At 39.2% G+C, this 19,103-nt stretch overlaps 1 protein-coding gene across 4 annotated transcripts in view; it reads left to right on the top strand.

Moving 5' to 3' along the window:
* Window positions 1–19,103, top strand: part of SH3KBP1 (SH3 domain containing kinase binding protein 1) — a 214,933-nt gene that overhangs the window by 64,608 nt on the left and 131,222 nt on the right. For 3 of the 4 annotated variants that reach the window (XM_027738275.2, XM_027738277.2, XM_027738279.2), the window contains one exon: window positions 10,428–10,551. In XM_027738275.2, coding sequence (XP_027594076.1) covers window positions 10,428–10,551 — 124 coding nt within the window. Of the gene's footprint in view, window positions 1–10,275; window positions 10,281–10,427; window positions 10,552–19,103 lie in introns of those variants that run through there. The other variant, XM_039377973.1, reaches the window with a different exon arrangement.

A 19,103-nucleotide genomic window follows, 5' to 3' on the forward strand; every position in this document is an offset into this window, starting at 1 on the left:
ATATCCATTTATCACCCTGTAAAACTGTAGTCTGTTACAGCAGGCTTTTTTAATATGGCCAGGTGCCTGTGGGGGAAACTATCAGCATGCTGAATTCTGGCATATCCCACTATCTGCTCGAAGAAATGAGGAATGACATTGCACTTTCAAGTAAAGCAACAATGCTTCTAATTTCTGGGTTAAAATGGAACCTTTGTGAGAAAAAATTTAATTCTATTGGAAATTGTTTGAATAATTTCATTCTGCTTGAGCTGAACTGAGGAGAAACTGCCCAAGAAGCACCTTTTGTGCCTCCCCACAGTACCTTACCGCAGTACTCACGAATGCAGGAAGGAGCACATGTGTGTTTCTAAGCACCTGCACAAATGTGTGTGTGTGTGTTTGTGTTGAGACCACTGGGCAGCTGAAACACACACAGACTGTACTGTTCTGTTGCCAAACACAGGTGAAAGGCAGGAATTCCAGCTGATGAAAGCCTGGCTGGCCATCCATTGTCATAAAGGTTATGGAGGTGGGAGAGGAGGAGGATGAGGGTGCCAGTTAAAGAGTCAGGTCGTCAAGCATCTTCCCCATGACAATCTTTGCTGCAGCAGTGCCTTTTCCCCTTTATCCCACTGCTCATATTTGTTGCTAAATATGTGCAGCAAAAAAAATTCTCAGCCTCAGATTAAAACTGGGGAGGACAGTGCACTGCAGGGGTTCATGGGCAGGTGTTAGCAGACAACTTGATGGCAGTATGAAATAAGGAAGTTGCTTCCAGTTCCTCTACAGGTTGTGAGACCTGCTGCAGTCATACAGTGTGATTCTCTGTGAGGTTTCAGAAGTGCAAAGTCCATGTCAGCTCTGCGACATGTTCACTCTAAATCTTACAGTCTTTGGGTCATCATCTCTCAAGTTCCTCGCGTGTGGGTGGTGGGACTATGTCCCTCTGTTCTGGTGACAAGGTGATGAGTTTGGTTTTCCTCACCTCTTTAATAAATTTATAACAAGCTTCTGCCTTTGTACTTCTCACCTTGGGGAACCTGCACATAAAAATCCACAAATGTACTTGCTGTTTTTCAAAGCCTTTCTTAAAGGTGTCTTGTCACAGTGCTTACAAAATGCTAAAGTGCTTATGCACCTGGTCTATGCCAATCACTTCTGCTTCTTCCTGCTTCCTGCCATCTGCAGTGTCTGTTAATCTGTTATGCTTTTGCTTACACCTAGATTGTGAGATCTCAGAGAGAGATACTGTTGTTTTTTCAGTGGGGTCAGGATGCACTGAGTGGCTTGGAATGGCATCCAGCACCCAGCACTGCATCCTTTTCCTATTTGCTTTTTTTAATTGCTCTAATTATAATTTTCAGCCTTGGTCCATTAAGTGCATTGAGATGTAATGAATTGCTTTTTCTGTTTGTAGCGAAGCTAATCACTGCTGTAGCCAAGCACATCTCCAAAACTCAAACCACAATAAGCAGAGGGTATATTCTTTTTTCTTCTTGACTTTCTCTGAGACAAGTGGTGTTATGTGTTTGTTGCACATTTTTTAAACTGTGCTCTCCACTTTTGTTACTGTTGTTTCCTTGCTGTTTCTTGTAGCCTCCATCTCCCCCCCTCCCCCACCCTCCAATTCTTTTAGTCTTTTCTTTTTTTGGTAATTAAAAATACCCAACAAAATAAATGGTATAGGTGAATATGAGCTGTCTCCTTTTAAACTGAAGAACAAAGTCTGAGGCTAAGGGCATGGAACAAGGAGATTTTCTTGACCTGAAGGGATGCAGAAACACACACTCCTGTTCCCAGAAAAGCACAGCTGAAAGATTGCATAACACTCAACAAATCTGAGAGTTTTGTTAAATTTATTATAAGGCCTGCACTTATCTCTCTAGAAGTACAAGGCTTTCTACAGTTGTAAGAGTGTATGTCCTATCCAAAGGCCTTTTTTTATCAGAAGTATGTACAAAAAGACATACCAAAGCTGTATTAAAAAGGAAGAATGTGGAGATTTCTTTACAAGAGGAGCTTGAGTTTGCTGTAGCATACTGGGCATTGGTGTGTAGGAGAGGAACAGAGGCATTCAAGTGTGGCACAGTGTGGCCTCCTTAGAGCTGTGGTGGTTAGAGCTGTGGTACAGAAGGCATTGTAGCATCTCGAGGTGGGATAAACAGGGAAAGTTCAGACACGGACATCACAGAGAAGTTACCAGCAGTTCAAGCAGGAACAGGTTGCACTGTGCCTTTAGTGGCACAGTATTTTTGTGGCTAATGTTGAATACACTGGATGTAGGAGTTAGTGGGGTTTTTTTCATAACAACTGTTAATTTGTCATTTCATTGTAAATTTTTCTGTTGGAAGTTGTTTGCACTAAATCCAAACTATTAATTTTTTTGTATGGATGTTTTCACATGCCCCACTATTATCCCAAATGTTTGAGTATCACCTTTGTATTAAGTTTATAAATAAAATTAGTAATAAAATGAATATTTAGATGCTCTAAGAACAATGCACGTGGCAGATGGGCTGTTGAAGCCTTTACTTATGGCTCTGTAATGAATTTATGATTGTGCAGAGTGGGTTCTGGGTGTATGGTAAATAGCAGAGCAGTGTCCTGACAGGAAGCTTTCGAGTGTTCATAAGGTCCTTCCGTCTGAGAAGCAAGGGCAGCACTATGGGCTCACCTGAGCAGCCATGCAAACAGTGCTGCTGACTGTCCATGGATGGTGTTCAAGGCTTTAGTTGTGCTGGGAGGGAGCAAACCAGTGCGTCTTTTTTTAGGTAGCACAGGAAAAAGAAAGGAGGGTAACACGTCAGAGTCCTCATCTTTGAGGTGCCTCATTCTGCTTACTGCTGGTGTTACTGCTGGAATAGATGCACTGTTCACAGGTAAAACTGGGTGAACAAATGTTTTTCCCTATCAAACTGTAAATCAGACAGAAGTCATGTGAACCACAGAAATACACTTGATTTTGAAGGCCAGATACAGAAACCAAAGAACTGTTTGAGAAAGGTTTAGGAGGCTGGGGTTTAGAAATAACCCCAGAATTAGGCAGTACTAGCACAAACCAGGAGGCTCATGAACTGTAACCCTGTCTCTTTTTTTTTTATTGTATTAATTTAATGTCATATGCCTGACAGACAGCTGGGAACATGTTTCCTATAAACTTGGGATAAGCTGATAATGAAAAAGGAGAGAGGATGTGGAATCCTGCAGCAGTGAAACAAGAGCATAACTTTTATTATCAGCTCAGATGATGTGTGCAGTAGCAGTATGGGATCTATGCAGCTGTTAGAAGCTGGGGGTCACTGCTGGGGAGGCACACTTTCCAAGCTATCCTCCCCACTCTGCTTGCTGACAGGGCCACTACTAAGTGTCTCCTGTCATAACCAGCTAATGGAGAGATCTCAGTCTTGATCGTGGTGCTTGAAGGTCTCATGTTCTCCCTCTGTATCTTGGTATTGCCCTAGAGAGGAGAAGCCAAAGACTAGTGATGCAGAAACCAGGAAGATAAAAGCTAAGTGGTTTCTTAATTGTCCCTGAAATGTTGTCATTTTGCTCATGTAAAACTCGTGCTATGAAAGTATTCTGGATTTTAGTGCTGCCACCATCTTTCTGGTTGAAAATAATTTTCATATTGATGCTAGTTCAGTTGATGGAAAGGTTTGTTCCAACCTTGCTGCAGGATATGGTGTTTATTTATATTAGAACTACAAGATTCTTGACAATATCGGTGTTGCATTTGTTACTAAGCACATTTATAATTATTCACTAACTCTTAACTAGTTTCAGTGAAAATGTCACAGGAAATTACTCAGGAGGGGTAAATATTGCAGTGATGTACTCTGCAGCAGAGTTTGAGGTTTTAATAGAAATGGATAATTGAACTTATATATTGTTTGAAGTTGCAGATATTGGTTTCAGGAAATCATTGTGGCAGATGTCTCTTGAAATGTAAAGTATGTTTTTTTGAGAAAAGAGATTGAAGGAAAAGCATTCTTTATCTCGGAGGGGTCAAGAGCGGTAGCTGGTTTTCCCTTTGCATGGAAGCCTCAGATAAATTACCTTATAGTCTGATAGTGATTTTTCTCATAATTTTTCATGGCTCCCAACAGCTTTGAGGAATGAACTGTTGGCTTTAGAATTTTGTACCTGCAGCAGCACAAAATAGCATTTTGTTGCATTTACACTTCTGGAAAAGGTTGCAGTAATTTCCTCAAATGTTTTCAGCTGAGTTTCCTGTAAAGGTCAGAACTGCTAGAGTAAAAAAAACTTGAAACTTTGGTGTAATGAAAATGACAGAAGTTTTTGTACTTTCCTAACTGTAACTTTTGTGGCTGACCTAATTCAAGCATTAGCTATAACTTCAAGGAAACTTTTTTATAGGTGAATGGGAACTTCAACATGTAGACACACAAACAGAATAGACTTTTTCCGTGGAAGGTAATACAATATAAAATTCTGAAAACAAAGCTAGGTCTTGCAAACAACAGTAGAGAAATGACATGTTTTCTCTTTGAAAGCTGTTAACCGCTCTTTTTGTCTCTCTCCAGCTTGACAAGGAATGTGTCATGTGAATGAGTAACAGTTTTTGACGTGCAGAAGATAAGGTGCTTAGTTTCTAGATTTTATAGGTTGAAATAGCCATTTAATAGGCTACAGGTACACTTGAATATATTGTATATTCCTATGTGATGGACTTTCATCACACTGCATAATTTGTTGTTATTTAATATTTTGTCACGTTGTAAAGTTCATAAGCTTATGGAAAATGTCTTACAAATTTCCTGTGGCTTATACTGATGTAGGATTGGATTAGAGAAGATCCAAATAAAAACAGCTCAAGGATTGTCTAGGATTTTGTGTTTCTTTGGAGAAACTGTGTTTCAGAGTTTGCTAGAAGAAAATCTTTTCGTGGTGATTTGGCTGTTGGTATCTATGTAGTATGATTGAATCCTAGTTACAAAAAAATTATATTTTTAGGTGTTAAAAGGATGTACAAATTTTAAGGGCCTCCAGAGTACTCTATGCCCCCATAATATCTTTGAAATCGTAACATTTCATGAAATCAAGCTTAGTTTATTTTTAAAGCTCACAATTCCTTTTTTCCAGTATTTCTCAGATCGAGGATGCTTCTTCCAAGTAAGAACTGCTTATTATATTGGAATCACACAGGAGGTGGAAGATGTCTTAAAATTTCTGGCGTCAAGAGAGCCTGATTTAGATTTTGTGGGTGAAATGTGAGGTTATTTACTTAAGGCCTGGGTTCCCTTACAGCTTGGGTTCCTGAGGCATAGCCTCTAGAAAATGATCTGCTAATAACCTGCAGTTACCTTTGTGCAGGCTAAGAAAAAAATGCAGCATTTTGATCCTTGAAGTTTATACTGGGCATTGTCCCAAAATCAAGTACCAAACAGTACCAGAGATTGAGGTTTAGAGGTATTTTTGATGCTGGTAGCACTGGGAAAGCCTAGCTCTTTGCAGGTAGGTTATGTGAGTGAGACAGCTGCTCATTCTGCAGAAACATCTCAGTATTGGAGGAAGGGTGAGGTAAAGAGCCAAGCGCTGCACTCAGGATCCCTGTGAGCCCCTTCTCCTGAGGCTCTGTGTGTGGCTCTCCATAGACATGTGTCTTGTGAACTTGGTTCTGTAAAGGGCTCTCTAGGTTGTTGAGTCTGGTCCAGATAGTGTCAGGGATTCTTAGTGAAGGTGCTCAGAGTATCCCTCTGAGGAGACTCAGCACGGCTCAGGTGTCCTGCAGGACCAGTTCAGCCCCCCTTGTTCTATTCAGGGGCAGATTGGTCCACAGTGAGTGGTGGTTGTATCTGATTAAGGTGTGAATGTATTTGCTGTAGTCAAAATACCACCAGAAACAAATGCAAAAGTCCTAGTCAGGAGGTACACTGAAGTCCTTGCTGGGCAGACAACTTGCTCAAGTAGGCTGAGCTTTTCCCAGTATTTTAGAGAAGTATAATGTAGTAAAATCTCTTAACTTTCTTGTTTCTTCTCTCTTTTCATACACAAGCTCCTTTTTCAAGCAGCTTGAACTTGCAACTGCACTATTAGTTTCTGTTCATCCTCCTTTAGCATTTAAATTCAGCTGTTCTTGAACTACTTAAGGCAGACCGAGGACTTCCATCCTAACTGAATGTTTGCTTTGTACTTACTTACTTGTGTACATGGAATTTCTTCTTTAAAAGAAATAATATCTGAAAACTTCAACTTGAAATCAGAACCAGAAATAGAGCTTGTCATATACTGGGAAGGTTCCCACAAGCCACCTTTGTTATGCACAGGTTTGCAAGCTCATTTGCCTACTCTTTCCATGTGTGGTAGGCTTTGACTCCTTACAGATCTGGAATGAGTGGATTATGTAGAGAGACTTCTATAACCATTACTGACGCAGCACCAAGATTTTAGGGCCATTATGGTTGCATCATTTACCAAATATGCAAGGTAGTAATTTTTAGTGTATTTTTTGCAGTAAAGTGAGCTGACTTGGTGTATCTTTTTGACCAGACTTGTTTGTGTTTGTTTTCCCTTCATTCTTCAAGGAGAAATGAAGTTTTCAATACAGCATTATGGTATTTTAGAGTAATAAGCTGTTTTTTACAGCTGGTAAGAGTGGGGATAGATACAAAGAGCTATGTCAATATTTCTAAATTTTATCAGCACTAGGGTCCCTTTCTTTGTCCTGAGGATAGGGCTGCCTGGCTCTGTTTGGGCCACAGCTGAAGAAAAGTCCTAAAATCCTAAGTTCCCTGAGGGTGAGCAGTATAGAAGAGAAGACAGCAAAGAGGCAGAAGCAAGATACTAGAGAGAGGAGAGAGGCTGTAATATTGGCACCAATGTTTGCTGCAGGCTGCAGTGGTGAGGCTGTTGAAGGTGTGGGGCATTTGTTTGGGTTTGTTTGTAAGTTTTTAAGTCTTGTGCTGTAGACTAAGACCAGGAATTGAAAAGATGTGCAAGGGTCTTAAACTGGCATAATTTACTGCAGAATATGTGCTAAGATATGGGCTCCCTATAGGGTATTGCTAAGTATGGGTATGTTTCTGGTACAATTTTAGGCTTAGTAGGACTGGATTGACCTTTGCTTGATTTCTGTTTCACTATTTGGACAATTATACACTTTTACTTTCAATTCTCTCCTGGATCTGTGATTTCAAGCTGCTGGGGTTGATCATGTCATGTTACTCTGGGCAGTTAGCTATGAAAAACTATGACCCTTCTCATGAGCATCAAAGGAAACAGTAATGAAAAGTAGCTCAAACAAGTACTAGAAAGGCAGAAAATAAAGCAGTACTTAGACGATTTTGGTGACTGCAAGGTGAAAATTCATTCTATATGGATTTCAGCTGAATGGACACTCAGGATGTGTGACTCTCTTCTTTCCATGAATAGTGGATGAGAAAGGAAGTGTAAGACTTCCAACCCTACAAACAAATGCCAGTGTTTGGGAGTTGTTTTGTATTCCCGTTGCTTTTCTCAGGAGCCAAACAAGGCTTCCTCAAAAAGCTGTCAGCAGCAACAAAGGCACCAGTGTCATTCATCTGGAGACTCAAAGGTACAGCACTGTTTTCTGTTACAGCAAACAGCTTTTTCTGGCAGTTTCGAAGTTGCAAAAGGATTTTGAAAATGAAAAAAAATTGTACTGTTTTTTCAGAATGTGTGAATTGAGGATTTAATTACATTCTGACATAAAGAATGAAAAATAACACAGTAATGATACACAGGAAGCAAGTTCTGGCAAGATGGGGTCTTCCATAGGGTGTTGTCTTGTGGTCTGGTTCACACGAGAGTAGTTTGAGTCACAAATTCTGTTTAAACTGTAGATAATATTTTAATACACAGTGAATTTGTCACCTAGCTGCAAAATAAATTTAAAGCTTCAATATGACAAGCTTTGGGTGAACTCATTTATTATACATTTTATTTTTTAAAGCTATGAAAAAAAACTTGTGGAATAATGTATGTGTTAGGTCTAGTACATTTTTTTGTAGAAAGTGATATATTCCTCTAAATGTGTACAGTGTTCTTAAATTCTCATGTGGTTCACTTTTCTACAAGAACTATGTGCAGCATTTCTTCTAGCAACAGCAGCATCTGTCACACAGATACCACACTCCTTTCATTCACATATCCACATTTGTTATTTCAGTTATTATAATTACTGTGATGAGTTGGATTTTAGATACTATTTTACCTTTGTGATGTCACTAGATAAAAGATTTATTGTACCCTCAGTGGGCAGCAGTTTATAAAACTTTTATCTCTGCTAATGGAACACAGAAAATGCTTTGTGCAGATACAGGAGACTGTATTAATGTTGTGTAGCTAATAGTTCAGCTTTGAAATACCAGTTGGACTGGGGAAATAAGATGTTAAAAAAAAAGAAGTTCAGGTTTAAGGTGCATTTTATAGATAATAACTTGCAAATTCTTGCTTTGCTTGATGCTGTTCACAGATGACAGCTTCAGAAACTTCATATAGAAATGTGCTTTCTATGGTTTAGTGCCTGCGTCTGATATGCTGAAAACCTAAATAAGAGCTACAGTATTTCCTGTGTATGTAACAGTGCTGTGGGAAGGTGGAGGTTGATACTGTACTGGGATGTAGAACAGGGCAGTGAATGTAAAAGAGTTGAAAGAGGGGAGGAGAGGTTGAGTTTTTTATAAGGCAAAGAGTTTGTCCAAAGCCATCACCTGTCCCTGATGCCTGCTCAGCGTAAATCTCATCAGATTTGCAGATGATATCAAACTGAGAGAGCAATTAACATGCTTGAAGGCAAGGCTGCTGTTCACAGGGCTTCAGACAGGAACATTATGAAATCCAGCAAGGGCAAGTACCGGTTCTTGCCCTGGGAAAGAGGAATTGCTGTCATGCAGAGTGGGACCTGATAGGTTTGGGATCAACTCTGCTGAAAAGGACCCTTGGGTCCTGGTGGGCTGCAGCCTTGTACCCTGCCATCAAATACAGTGAACAGCATCCTGGGCTGCATTAATAGCCTGCAGATTGAGGGAAGTGATAATTCTCCTTCACCTGGCACTCATTAGTCCACATCCAGAATACAGCATCCCATTTTGTGGATGGGATGAGGATTTTACGTAAAGGAAGAATATCGATAAACTGAAGCAAGCTCTGTGCCTGAGGAAGCTGAAGCACATGCACCCTGAGGAGATGCTGAGGGAGGTGTGAGCTTATTCAGCCTGAAGAAATGGTTTTGGGGAGACCTTCCGATACACACAAGAATGTTATCCAGGAGACAGAGTCAGGCCCTTCCAGTGGTGCCTGGTGGGAAGGACAGGAGAGAGCAGATGGAACTTGAAAAGAAAGTTTCAGACTGGCTTGAAGTGGGCTTGTGCAGTCTCTATCCTTGGAGGTTTTCAAGACCCAGCTGGGCAAACAGCCTTAAACAGCCTGGTCTGACCTCACAGGTGACCCTGGTTTGAGCTGGGAATTGGAGTAGGGACCTTCTGAGGTCCCTCCCAGCCTGCGTGGCTCTGTGGCTCTAGGACAAAGCTTGGAGCCAAAACTTAACTTATTTTTCCTTATTTTTTGGGACATGGTTGGAAGCAAATGGTTTAGCCTTTACACTGTGTCATTTTCCCATCTATAAAGTGGAGGTAATGCTGTTTGTCTACTTCAGTGGTGTTTCAAGATAAGATATATGTGAGGTGATGATATTTGGGATGCTTTGTCAAAGTGGGTGTAGGCAACAAAACAGTTAGACCTTTAAAGTCTGACTAAGAAGCTGATAAAGAAGTATTGTGCGTCTTCTCAAGCACTAACTGTGAAGTCTTAGAAAACTGTTTTCTGTGAATTTACTTTCATGAAACCCCACCATATTTATTTTCTCCATGTGCTGCCAAAGTCGATCACCTTAAAAGGTAGTCAGCAGCAAAATGTGTTAGTGTTAGCAGCAGCTCTGACAGCAGGCTCTCTATATGCTTCTGCCAATTATGGTAACATTTGTCATATTTGCCTAGTTATTATTTTTCTTCCTGCTATGGTGGTTATTTCTGTGGGCTTTTCAACAGAGTGGAAACAGACTTAGCTGCCTTTACATCAGGAGCACTGTACCGGTTCTGCCCTGTGTGTCAGTTGTCCAGCTAATTGCTGGATAAACTAAGAAGCCTTTTTTTTTTCCCCCCTCACACCTTCCAGCTTTGGTGATCTTTACTAAGAGATTTGTAAAACTGTCCTACAATTTTCACACATAAATAAGGAATTATTCTAAAAACAAAAACTATAGTGTCCATTGGAAAAGGTTACAGAAAATTGCTTTCTTTTTGTGGCATTTTGTAAGAGTCTTTGAGGTAGCATTAGAGTAGGCAGGGCTGTATACATCGAAGTTTTAAGATAAAGTCTTGGGAGCTTGAGATTTAGAATATTCTATAATACCTTTTTTTAACTCTTTCTTCTCTTTTTTCTCCCTCTCTGTCTGCCTTCTGCAGGAAATAAAGAAGGACATGAAGAAAGAAAACACTGCCAACAAACCACCAGAGAAGCCTATAAATGAAGTTTCCAATGGAAGCCCTTTACTGTTGTCTGAGACAATTATTAGAACCAACAGAAAAGGTATAGTATATAAGACGCTTAAATGCAGATTAAATTCAGACCTTTCAAAGAACAAAATGTAAACCTTTCTTGTTTCTAGAAATAAAGACATAGCAGGAATAATAGTAACAACAATAATAAAAAAAAAATGTTGTCCTCTTAGACTGTCATATGGATGCATGTATTATGTCTAATATTTCCACATTAATTTGCACAGACATCCCTTTCTTCTTAAAAAAATCCTTCCTCAATACATTTAATTAAGGTAAGCTGTATGAGGAGATTACTAAAGCTTATTAAAGTAGGGAACTGACAACTTGCATATATGGTGGTTTTTGCAGTGATGTCAGTCCACATTCATGTATTCCTACTTTATCTGGGACAGAGAACTTTAAAAAAAATTTTAAAAAAAGTGGAAAACATTAAAACTTAATGCATTAGTTTCCTGGGAAGTGTCTTTCACTGTCTTCTGTTTCAGACTGGAATGTATGCTCTTCATGTCTGGCTTGATTCCCAATGCAGATTCCTATGTAGGGTTTTGGCTTGCTAAAATGAAAGCCTCCAAATCTTCTGTCTCATTCCCTAGCTCCCAGTCCTGCTCTCAGAAATATCAGAATTAAACAAAAAATTGGCAGTATAAAAGCTGAATTTTTCTTTAGGTTATGTTTATGCTCCTGTCTGTTTGTAGGACAATTGTCTCTGTGCAAGAGGTGTGCTGTAATTTCTTCTGGAGAATTCACTGGACAGTTTCTTACTTGCTGTCTCATACAGAATAATCTGCTGTCATTAATCATTGCTGTAATGTAATTTTCATTTTGGCATGTCTTTTAACCGGTTAGGACTATGCATGTGGAAATTTCTTCTTCTGTATTATTAGCAAATATTGTATTTGAGCTGCAGTTTGAATAGAGGTCTTAAGGTTTACAACTGCAAGTGAAGAAGATTTAATAATTTCTGCAAAATGTACGACTTCCTTTAACATGTGAGGGGGAGTAATCTCCACCTCTTTTGCAAGGATTGATGTCCTCTGAAAGAAAAAATTGAAAATAAATCTCAGAAGGCTTTGTCTTTTGAGCTTGCAGTGTCATCATGAATCTGTAGACACGTCCAACATTTCTGATTTGGGTCATAGGTTTTTCAAGCAACAGCAGAATTAAATTACCAAGAATTATTCTTTTTCATGGCTGCTATACAGAAACATATGAGTAGCTGAGAAATTATCTGGGGACCAAGTTTGTTCCATATTGCTTCAGCTGCTATTTGGAGAAGGCTAATAGCTGTGGCAGATGCAGAGATTCAGTTCAGTCACAAGGGGATAACACTCCAAATATGATACTTAGAATACAGGCTTTCTCCTCCTCTTTCTTCCCTTTGGCTCAGAAGCTTTAAAGGATTCAGGAGATAAAGAAATTCTCTTTTTCTGTCTCTAGCTGAAGAATACAAAACCTCATATTTGTTGAAAGGAGAAAAGCAAAGACTGACATGAAGATCTTGTAGGTGGAGGAAGAGGTTAGATCTGGGTGTAGCAGATTTTGTTAGGATGTTGCTGCATTGGATTTCATTGGTGGGGATTGCACTTCTCATGGCTACCTCTGCATCATGTCAGGGCTGGTGCGCTCTTCATTTTGGCTGCTTCTCCCCAGCTGTTTCCACTGCTGCAGAGCAAGCAGCTGCAGGATGCTGTGCTCGAGCAGTACAGCTAAGGATGCACAGAGCATACCAAGGCCAAGAAAGCTTCCCCTCGTTTTTCCTGGGATCAGTTTGAGCACGGTGCCAAAGTAGCCTTGTTTAAGTGAGGACAGCTGGACAAGGAGTTGCTGTTGTGTTCAGTAAGAGTTTTCTAGGATCTGAGGCAGATCTCCTTGTGGAAACTGTTGCAATATGTTACTGAAAAGGGAACCCTAAATGCTATTGGCATTGTTTTCTTTAAGTGTTCTTGTCCTGGGATTTTTATTAAACATTAACTCAGTCTGTTTACTGATCACAGAATGTGACCAGACTTGAAAGAGGGTATGGGTTTGTGGGGGGTTTTTTGTTGTTGTTCTTTTGGTTTGGTTTTTCTCTCCTTATTGTTAGGAAGTGAGAGGGATGGGGATGCATCTAAAGGTCTTTAATCACTGTTCACCCGTGAAAATAGTAGGCAATATTATTTATTTTCTTGGGCAATGTAATCTTGCTGCTTGGAACTTCAGAGCAGTCCAGTGATGTGGGAGTGAAGTATTTTGTGCTGTTGCATTGTTTCTATTACCAAGATGATGATAAGTGCTTTTCTACTGTTGTGGTGTTACATTGCGTAGATTTATTACTTAGCTTGGTTGGCCTAATTTAAGTGTCAGCACTTTAGCAGGCATTTACATTTTGAGCAGAAGAATCTTGGCCTCTTGGGCTTCTGGCGTGTAGAGAGTTTTTCCTTGAGGAATATTGACAAGTGTCCAACAGTGGTATTCAAGGAAAATAGCTAAGTTATTTGTAAGAAACATCTACGTAGCTAAGAGGAAAAGAATGAATTTCTGAACTGGAAAGATATTTAGGACCCAACTTTTTATCTTTTTTGTTCATGCTAATTATTTCTTAGCACTGTATTGAAATTAGGGGCTCTTATAATATGTAAATGGAAATAAATCTTGTAAAGGCTTATTTCCTCAAGTAAGTGAGCAAGTGGCTGCATGATACTTATTTGCTGACTGGGGTTAAACCACAATAGTAATGAATGTTCCTACTTTGGATTACACATGTAATCTAGGAACAATTTAAAGATGGTGTAACTTCACCAGTAGTAGCCTGGCTGGGTTAGTACTTTCATTGCAAAGTAAGGATGGCAGCTGGCTGTGGTATTATTAGTTATGGGTCACCATCAGTGAATCATTCAGGTTTTAGTTATAAAGACCGAGAGAAGATGGAAGGATTTGATTTTGTCTGCTTTTCACTGTGGGTGGTAAAACCAGAACATTTATCTTCCTTTAATGTTTCTTTTTGACCACAGATACTAGTGACCTAATAGAAACAAACAATAGTGACAACTGCTATGGTGGACATAATTTAGGAAACTGTTACATTAAGCCTTGATGTATTTGTGTAGGTATTTCCTCTCTTTACAGGGTTGTAAGTATGATCTAGAAGCTAAGGCTACACTTAAGAAGTAATGGGGTTATTTTCTAGATCTGCCACAGAGCTGCTATGGCACTTTTGCTAATGCACTTAAACTATTGGCCAAATTACCACACTTATCTCCCAGGATCAAGTATCTTAATATAGATTGATTTTTCAGATAGGCAGAGGGTTTTTTTTCTGATTTATTCCAGTGACATATCCAGATTTATGAGTAACTTTCATGTATTTCAGCTGTCTCTGCCTCAGGCTGCCTCTTGGCAAAACCTAGGTTTATGCTTGCCTCACTAAGACATTGGGATCTGTTACAGCGTGGTAGTGATGGCAGGTAACATCTAAGAAATTGGGCATTCTAATATAATACTCCAGTGGGTTCCTGCCTCGCCTCTGAAAGGCTCAAAAAAGGACCATTTGCTTGAGTGTAGAGATGGAGCTGGAGAAGCATAACAGCCTTGTGCTTTCCCTGGCAGTTCCCTGGGCTGCAGCAGCTCTAGGCTAGTTTTGATGGGTGCTTCAGGTGCTGCATTATCAGCCCCTGTCGAAGGAAAAAGACTATGGCACTGGATGACCTGCCTAAGGCTATATGAATGTCAGCTGTGGTTGCCTTGCATATCCATTGCCAGAAGCTGGGAGGGATCATTCTTCTGCTTCTTCCTACAGTTCATATGCCAAGAAAATCCATTTCTCAACAGGTGTGGGTCTTCTGGTATATCTTTTCACTACTCCAGATTTATTGGCTGGCATATAGAGCTATTCTTCTAAAACTTCTATAAAGCTGACTTAAAAAAAAATTAATTCCTCTTCTCTGCTTAGAATTGGCATTGTTGCACATTGGTAATAAAGGTTGGCAAAGCCTTTTCTTCCCTGAGAACGTTTTCAGATTGTTTGAAAAAGGCAAAAATATTGCTATTGTTACAATTATCTAATAACATAAGAAAATTACAACCAGATCTTGGAACAGGAAAACACTGGAAGATATCTTCTTTTTTTTTTTCTTAAGTGCTTTTCCAACATGGTGAAATTCCATCTCTTCTAAGTTAACTTTCAAAATCTAAAAACAGATCTGAAGTTGTGCAACTGTTTCAGATCAGTCATAAATTCAGTATGATCTTCATTCAGGTGTAAATGGATATAATGGAAACTTGCATGCAATGAGCTTAACTGTTAAATGGCTATAGCTTATTGTAGACTACTTTTGTTCTGATTTTTGAGTATTCTATTTTTAAGTATCATATTGACTGTGCTATTTTGTGTATCTGGGAAAAAGAGCCCACTTGCTTAGGCCAAGTTGCAAAACTGGAGCTGATAGGCTGTATTTTGTAAGTAAACTAACAACAATTGTTATATGAGTAAACATATTTGAGGCAAAGATATATTGCCTTGTCAGATATACTTATTTTCTATAAACTGTAATTGCCGTCTGCATTGAGCTTATTCAAGCCAGCAAATCTGGAACGGCTCATCACGTGTTACATGTTCTTAATCAAAGCCAAACACTGAAAGCAAGGAAATGTTTTTTCTAGTTCTCTCGAGAATTATTTATTTTACCTTCCAGCTTACATTTAAATGATGAAGGGAATTTACATCCTATGCTAAAAGGGAAGTTTTGTGAAAGTAGATTTGATGATATAATAGGTTTAATTTAGGAATAAAAAGTCTGTTTTATGCAAAACTGATATTTAAGCCCATTTTTGTAAATTAGAGAAATGTGAGAAGTATTTCACAAGAAAAATGCTACATCATTTTGTTCAATAGTGTTTTGATTATTTGGATACAAAAAGACACCCCGTTTATTAAAAAGACAAGCTGTTGGCGACTTGACATGTGTGTGATGACTGAGTTTTGTATTCAATAATGTATGTAAGCTATGGTTCTGGTCTTATTTTTCAACAGAAAGGCAAACCTCAAAAATTTCCTTCATAAAGTATTTTATTACCAAGCAGTGCAAGAGACTGCCTTCATCATGTCTGATGAGGTGTCTGACCCTCAGTACGCTCAGCTTTGGTTTTCCTTTTGAGCACAGTAAGTTTGAAGGCATTGATCTGTCTTTTGGTTGGATTATCTTTCTGCTGTTTATATGTTCAGGCCTTCTGCACAGACAGGCTTTGGTGTTCCCTTGCAAATACTGCCAACTTCAGAGAAATTATAGCTAGCATGGAAAAAAAAATCCTTTTCATTTGTATGATCAGCTAATTGGTTTATAATCAGTATACAGTTTACACAAATATGCACAAGAACATACTTCTCAGCCTATTAAGGTTAAAATATGCATGCAACATATGACACAAACCCAAAATGAGACATATAAAATTAATGGCACAGGAAACTTGAATGTGGCAAAATATTTATTCTTTGAGTTTAAATACCATATCTGCATACACAGAAGTAGAATCTGAGATAATACACATTTCCTTTAAAAGTACCGTTTCTTGAAAATAAGGGCGAAAATTATCCCAGTATTTAAGTAGGCTACACTGCACTGGAAGGCAATGCTTTCAGTTCAGAGAGGCAGGAAAACACACTGATCTGTGCTGGACATGTGCAGCATTGCCATGAATATTTTTTTTTTGGTCTAGAAGAAATATCTCAATGCTATCTTCTTGGCAAGAGTGGAATGTGTGCTCACTCATTCTTTTCAAGCAGATCTTATAAATAAGTTCTATTTAAATAACAGTTTAATACATATAAAATATAAAATTTTTCCTTTCTTATGGTAGTTTGCTGCCCTGGTATTCAGTTAAGGTTTGATAATCTATCCAGATTCCAATAGCTTGTTCCAGGGAGATAATTTCTTTTCTTGTCATTTACTATGCAGTGCCCTTCATCTCCTTTTTATCCTAAGTACCTACCCTTTCTTTTCAATTACTCCTTCCTTGTAGTCTTCAAAATGCACAAATGCTGAGCCCTGATGTAGCTTCTACAATTTTGCATAGTTGAATTCAACCACTGCTGTGGGATCCAAGTGAGTATCATAAGGACCTGTGTAGGAGTGACCTATTGAAGCCAGTTGTAGAAATCCCTCATTTGAATTGTAATTTCCTTCTCCTTGTGATTAAGGAATGGCAGAAGACAAGCAGGGTGTCTCTGAGCCTTGGAGCAAGACTTCAGGATCTCTGTGTATTTCCCAGTGCCAAACTTGGGTATCTACCCCAAGCTGGGATAGCAGAGAGTCGGACTTCTTATGCTGGGGTAGAGACAATGAGAGCAGAGGAGAAATGCAGGGATACTGTTGTGGAATATAGAACACAACCCTATCTGGACTGAAAATTTGGGATGAAGAGAATATACTTTGACTGTACTTTCAACTGGGTCAATAATGCTTGTCTTGTTGTTCCTTCAGTTAATTTGGATGAATTAGTAACTACTAAGTTAAATATGGCCCTCTAAGTGTGTGCTCACACTGACAGGTAGATCCTTACTTCAGTGCTTCCTTACCTTTGCTTGCTTGGATAATAGCTGGAATGGTGCTGTGTGGAGACAAGGAGCTGGTGTTAGCCCTCCCTGCTGGGCTGGAATGGGGGCTGTGCAGCTGTTGACATATTGTGCACATGGCCTGTGGGTAGTGATAAGAGGAAGCCATGCTATGGTGAGTTACAGTGCTAATCAGTGTCCTGAGGTAATCATTGAAGGTTTCTGGCTCCTTTGATAACCATAAAATCATTTGAATGATTTCTTGGTTTGTAGGTGAGAAGCAGGGCCTGTCAACAGCTCCCTTGGGTCTCCTTCAAATTGCAGTGTCATGTGACATGAACTGAAGACCTAAATAATTCGTGTAAATGGTTGGTATGAGAATTTGTTTTTTAACCCAGTAAGCACCCCTCTGTAAAAAAGATTTTTGTATTTACATGAAAGTTTAATGTAAACATATGCCTTTGTAATTTTTTCTACGATTTTATACCTTTAAAAAAACATCCATACTTGTGCTTTCTGTGTTGGCATCGAGCGACTTGTTCTGCTGCTGTTGAGTCACTTCGGTGCAGGAACCTTTTTAATTTCTGTCTACTTGGACGAGAAGGAAATTACAATCATTATTCAAGAGCTTCCTCTTTTGATGGAATGGTATTTATAAACCCAAGTTGGAATAAACTTCTGCAGAAAGTGGCAAGAATGTACACAGGAAAAATGAACTGTGCCTGCTGGTGGGAAGGAACATCACTACCTTGGTGGTTTGGGAGAGCTGTGCAGAGTTCTGCTTAGAAGTATGTTGCTGGGGGGACTTCTGTCAACCAGCTGCTTGTTGGGGTTTGGTTAGGAATGTGTGTCTGGGGAGGGGATTTAACTCCAAATGCACTTTACAGGGGTATATTTTACCTGTTCTTTTGCCCTGCTCCCTTTCCCATGTGCACATTTGCAACATCTAGAGTGCTTTAAACAAAGCTTTGCTATTGGCTGCAGGTGACAATAAACTATATGAAATTATTCTCCATAAGGCACATTATTTGTGCTGTTTTATGGTGTATGATAGATTCTATGAAACATTTTCCTACCAGGAATTGATACAGGCTTTAAAAACATTCTTCTGATAAAGTGACATGCCTGGAATAAACTTGTCACTGCATTCATTTTAATTATTTTTCGCATACTATGTGAAATGCTTCCATTCATCTGGCTAAAAGCCCCTGAAATTAGGGAAGTTTACTTTGCTATAACTAGATCTGAAAAACACATGGAGGTATCAGACAGTGTTGGCAATGCACGACTTGGATTATTCTGAGTAGGATGGCATTATTAGCTATGTAGGCTTTCAGTTTTCTGATTATGTATTATGCAGATGCAGTAACTTGAATAACAAGATACTTTACCTGCAAAGGTATATTTCTTGTTTCCACTGGCATGTAGCTTCCTAAATTTTATTCATTGAATATTTCATGTATGTTTTATCTTTTTTCAGAATTTTCTTCTTTAAGGTCTACTCTGCCATTATCAGGATGCTCACAGCATGGAAAGTTGTGCTGTTAGTGGTGTGTTGTGATGTATAGTACTGTTTACCATATTTTTTATGGTTATTCCACTGCTTTCTAATGTTATTTCACATTTAAGATGCATCAGTAGTTTGCATTAGTTCCTATTCTGTATCTTTCTGCATTCCCTTTTCAATTATAAATACATGTTTGTGCCTTTTTCTTGCCTGCTGTTAATTTGTGGCATCATCTTCTTTAAAAATTCAAAGCGTGTTGCTGATGATGGTTAGTTTCCAAGCTGATTGGTAGGGTGGTTGTGCTTGACAAGGGAGTGAAACGTGGAAGTGCTGACAAGTGGCTGATGGCTGATTCTTGGCCCCAAGCTCAGGATTGCGATATGAAAGATTATTATTATCTGTCACCCAGCAAGAGCCGTTATTTCCTAACTTCGGCGCCGACTTTATTTAGAAACTGAAGTGGGGGCTGGGCAGAGTTCCTCATGGGGAGAAGTAGCTCCCTGCAGATGCACAAATTGGCTGGGAATGAGTGTTGGAGTCTGCGGGG

This window comes from Pipra filicauda, unplaced genomic scaffold, assembly GCF_003945595.2.
Source record: "Pipra filicauda isolate LSUMZ 115617 unplaced genomic scaffold, ASM394559v2 scaffold12_size5214236_pilon, whole genome shotgun sequence".
In the NCBI taxonomy this organism is placed as follows: Eukaryota; Metazoa; Chordata; class Aves; order Passeriformes; family Pipridae; genus Pipra; species Pipra filicauda.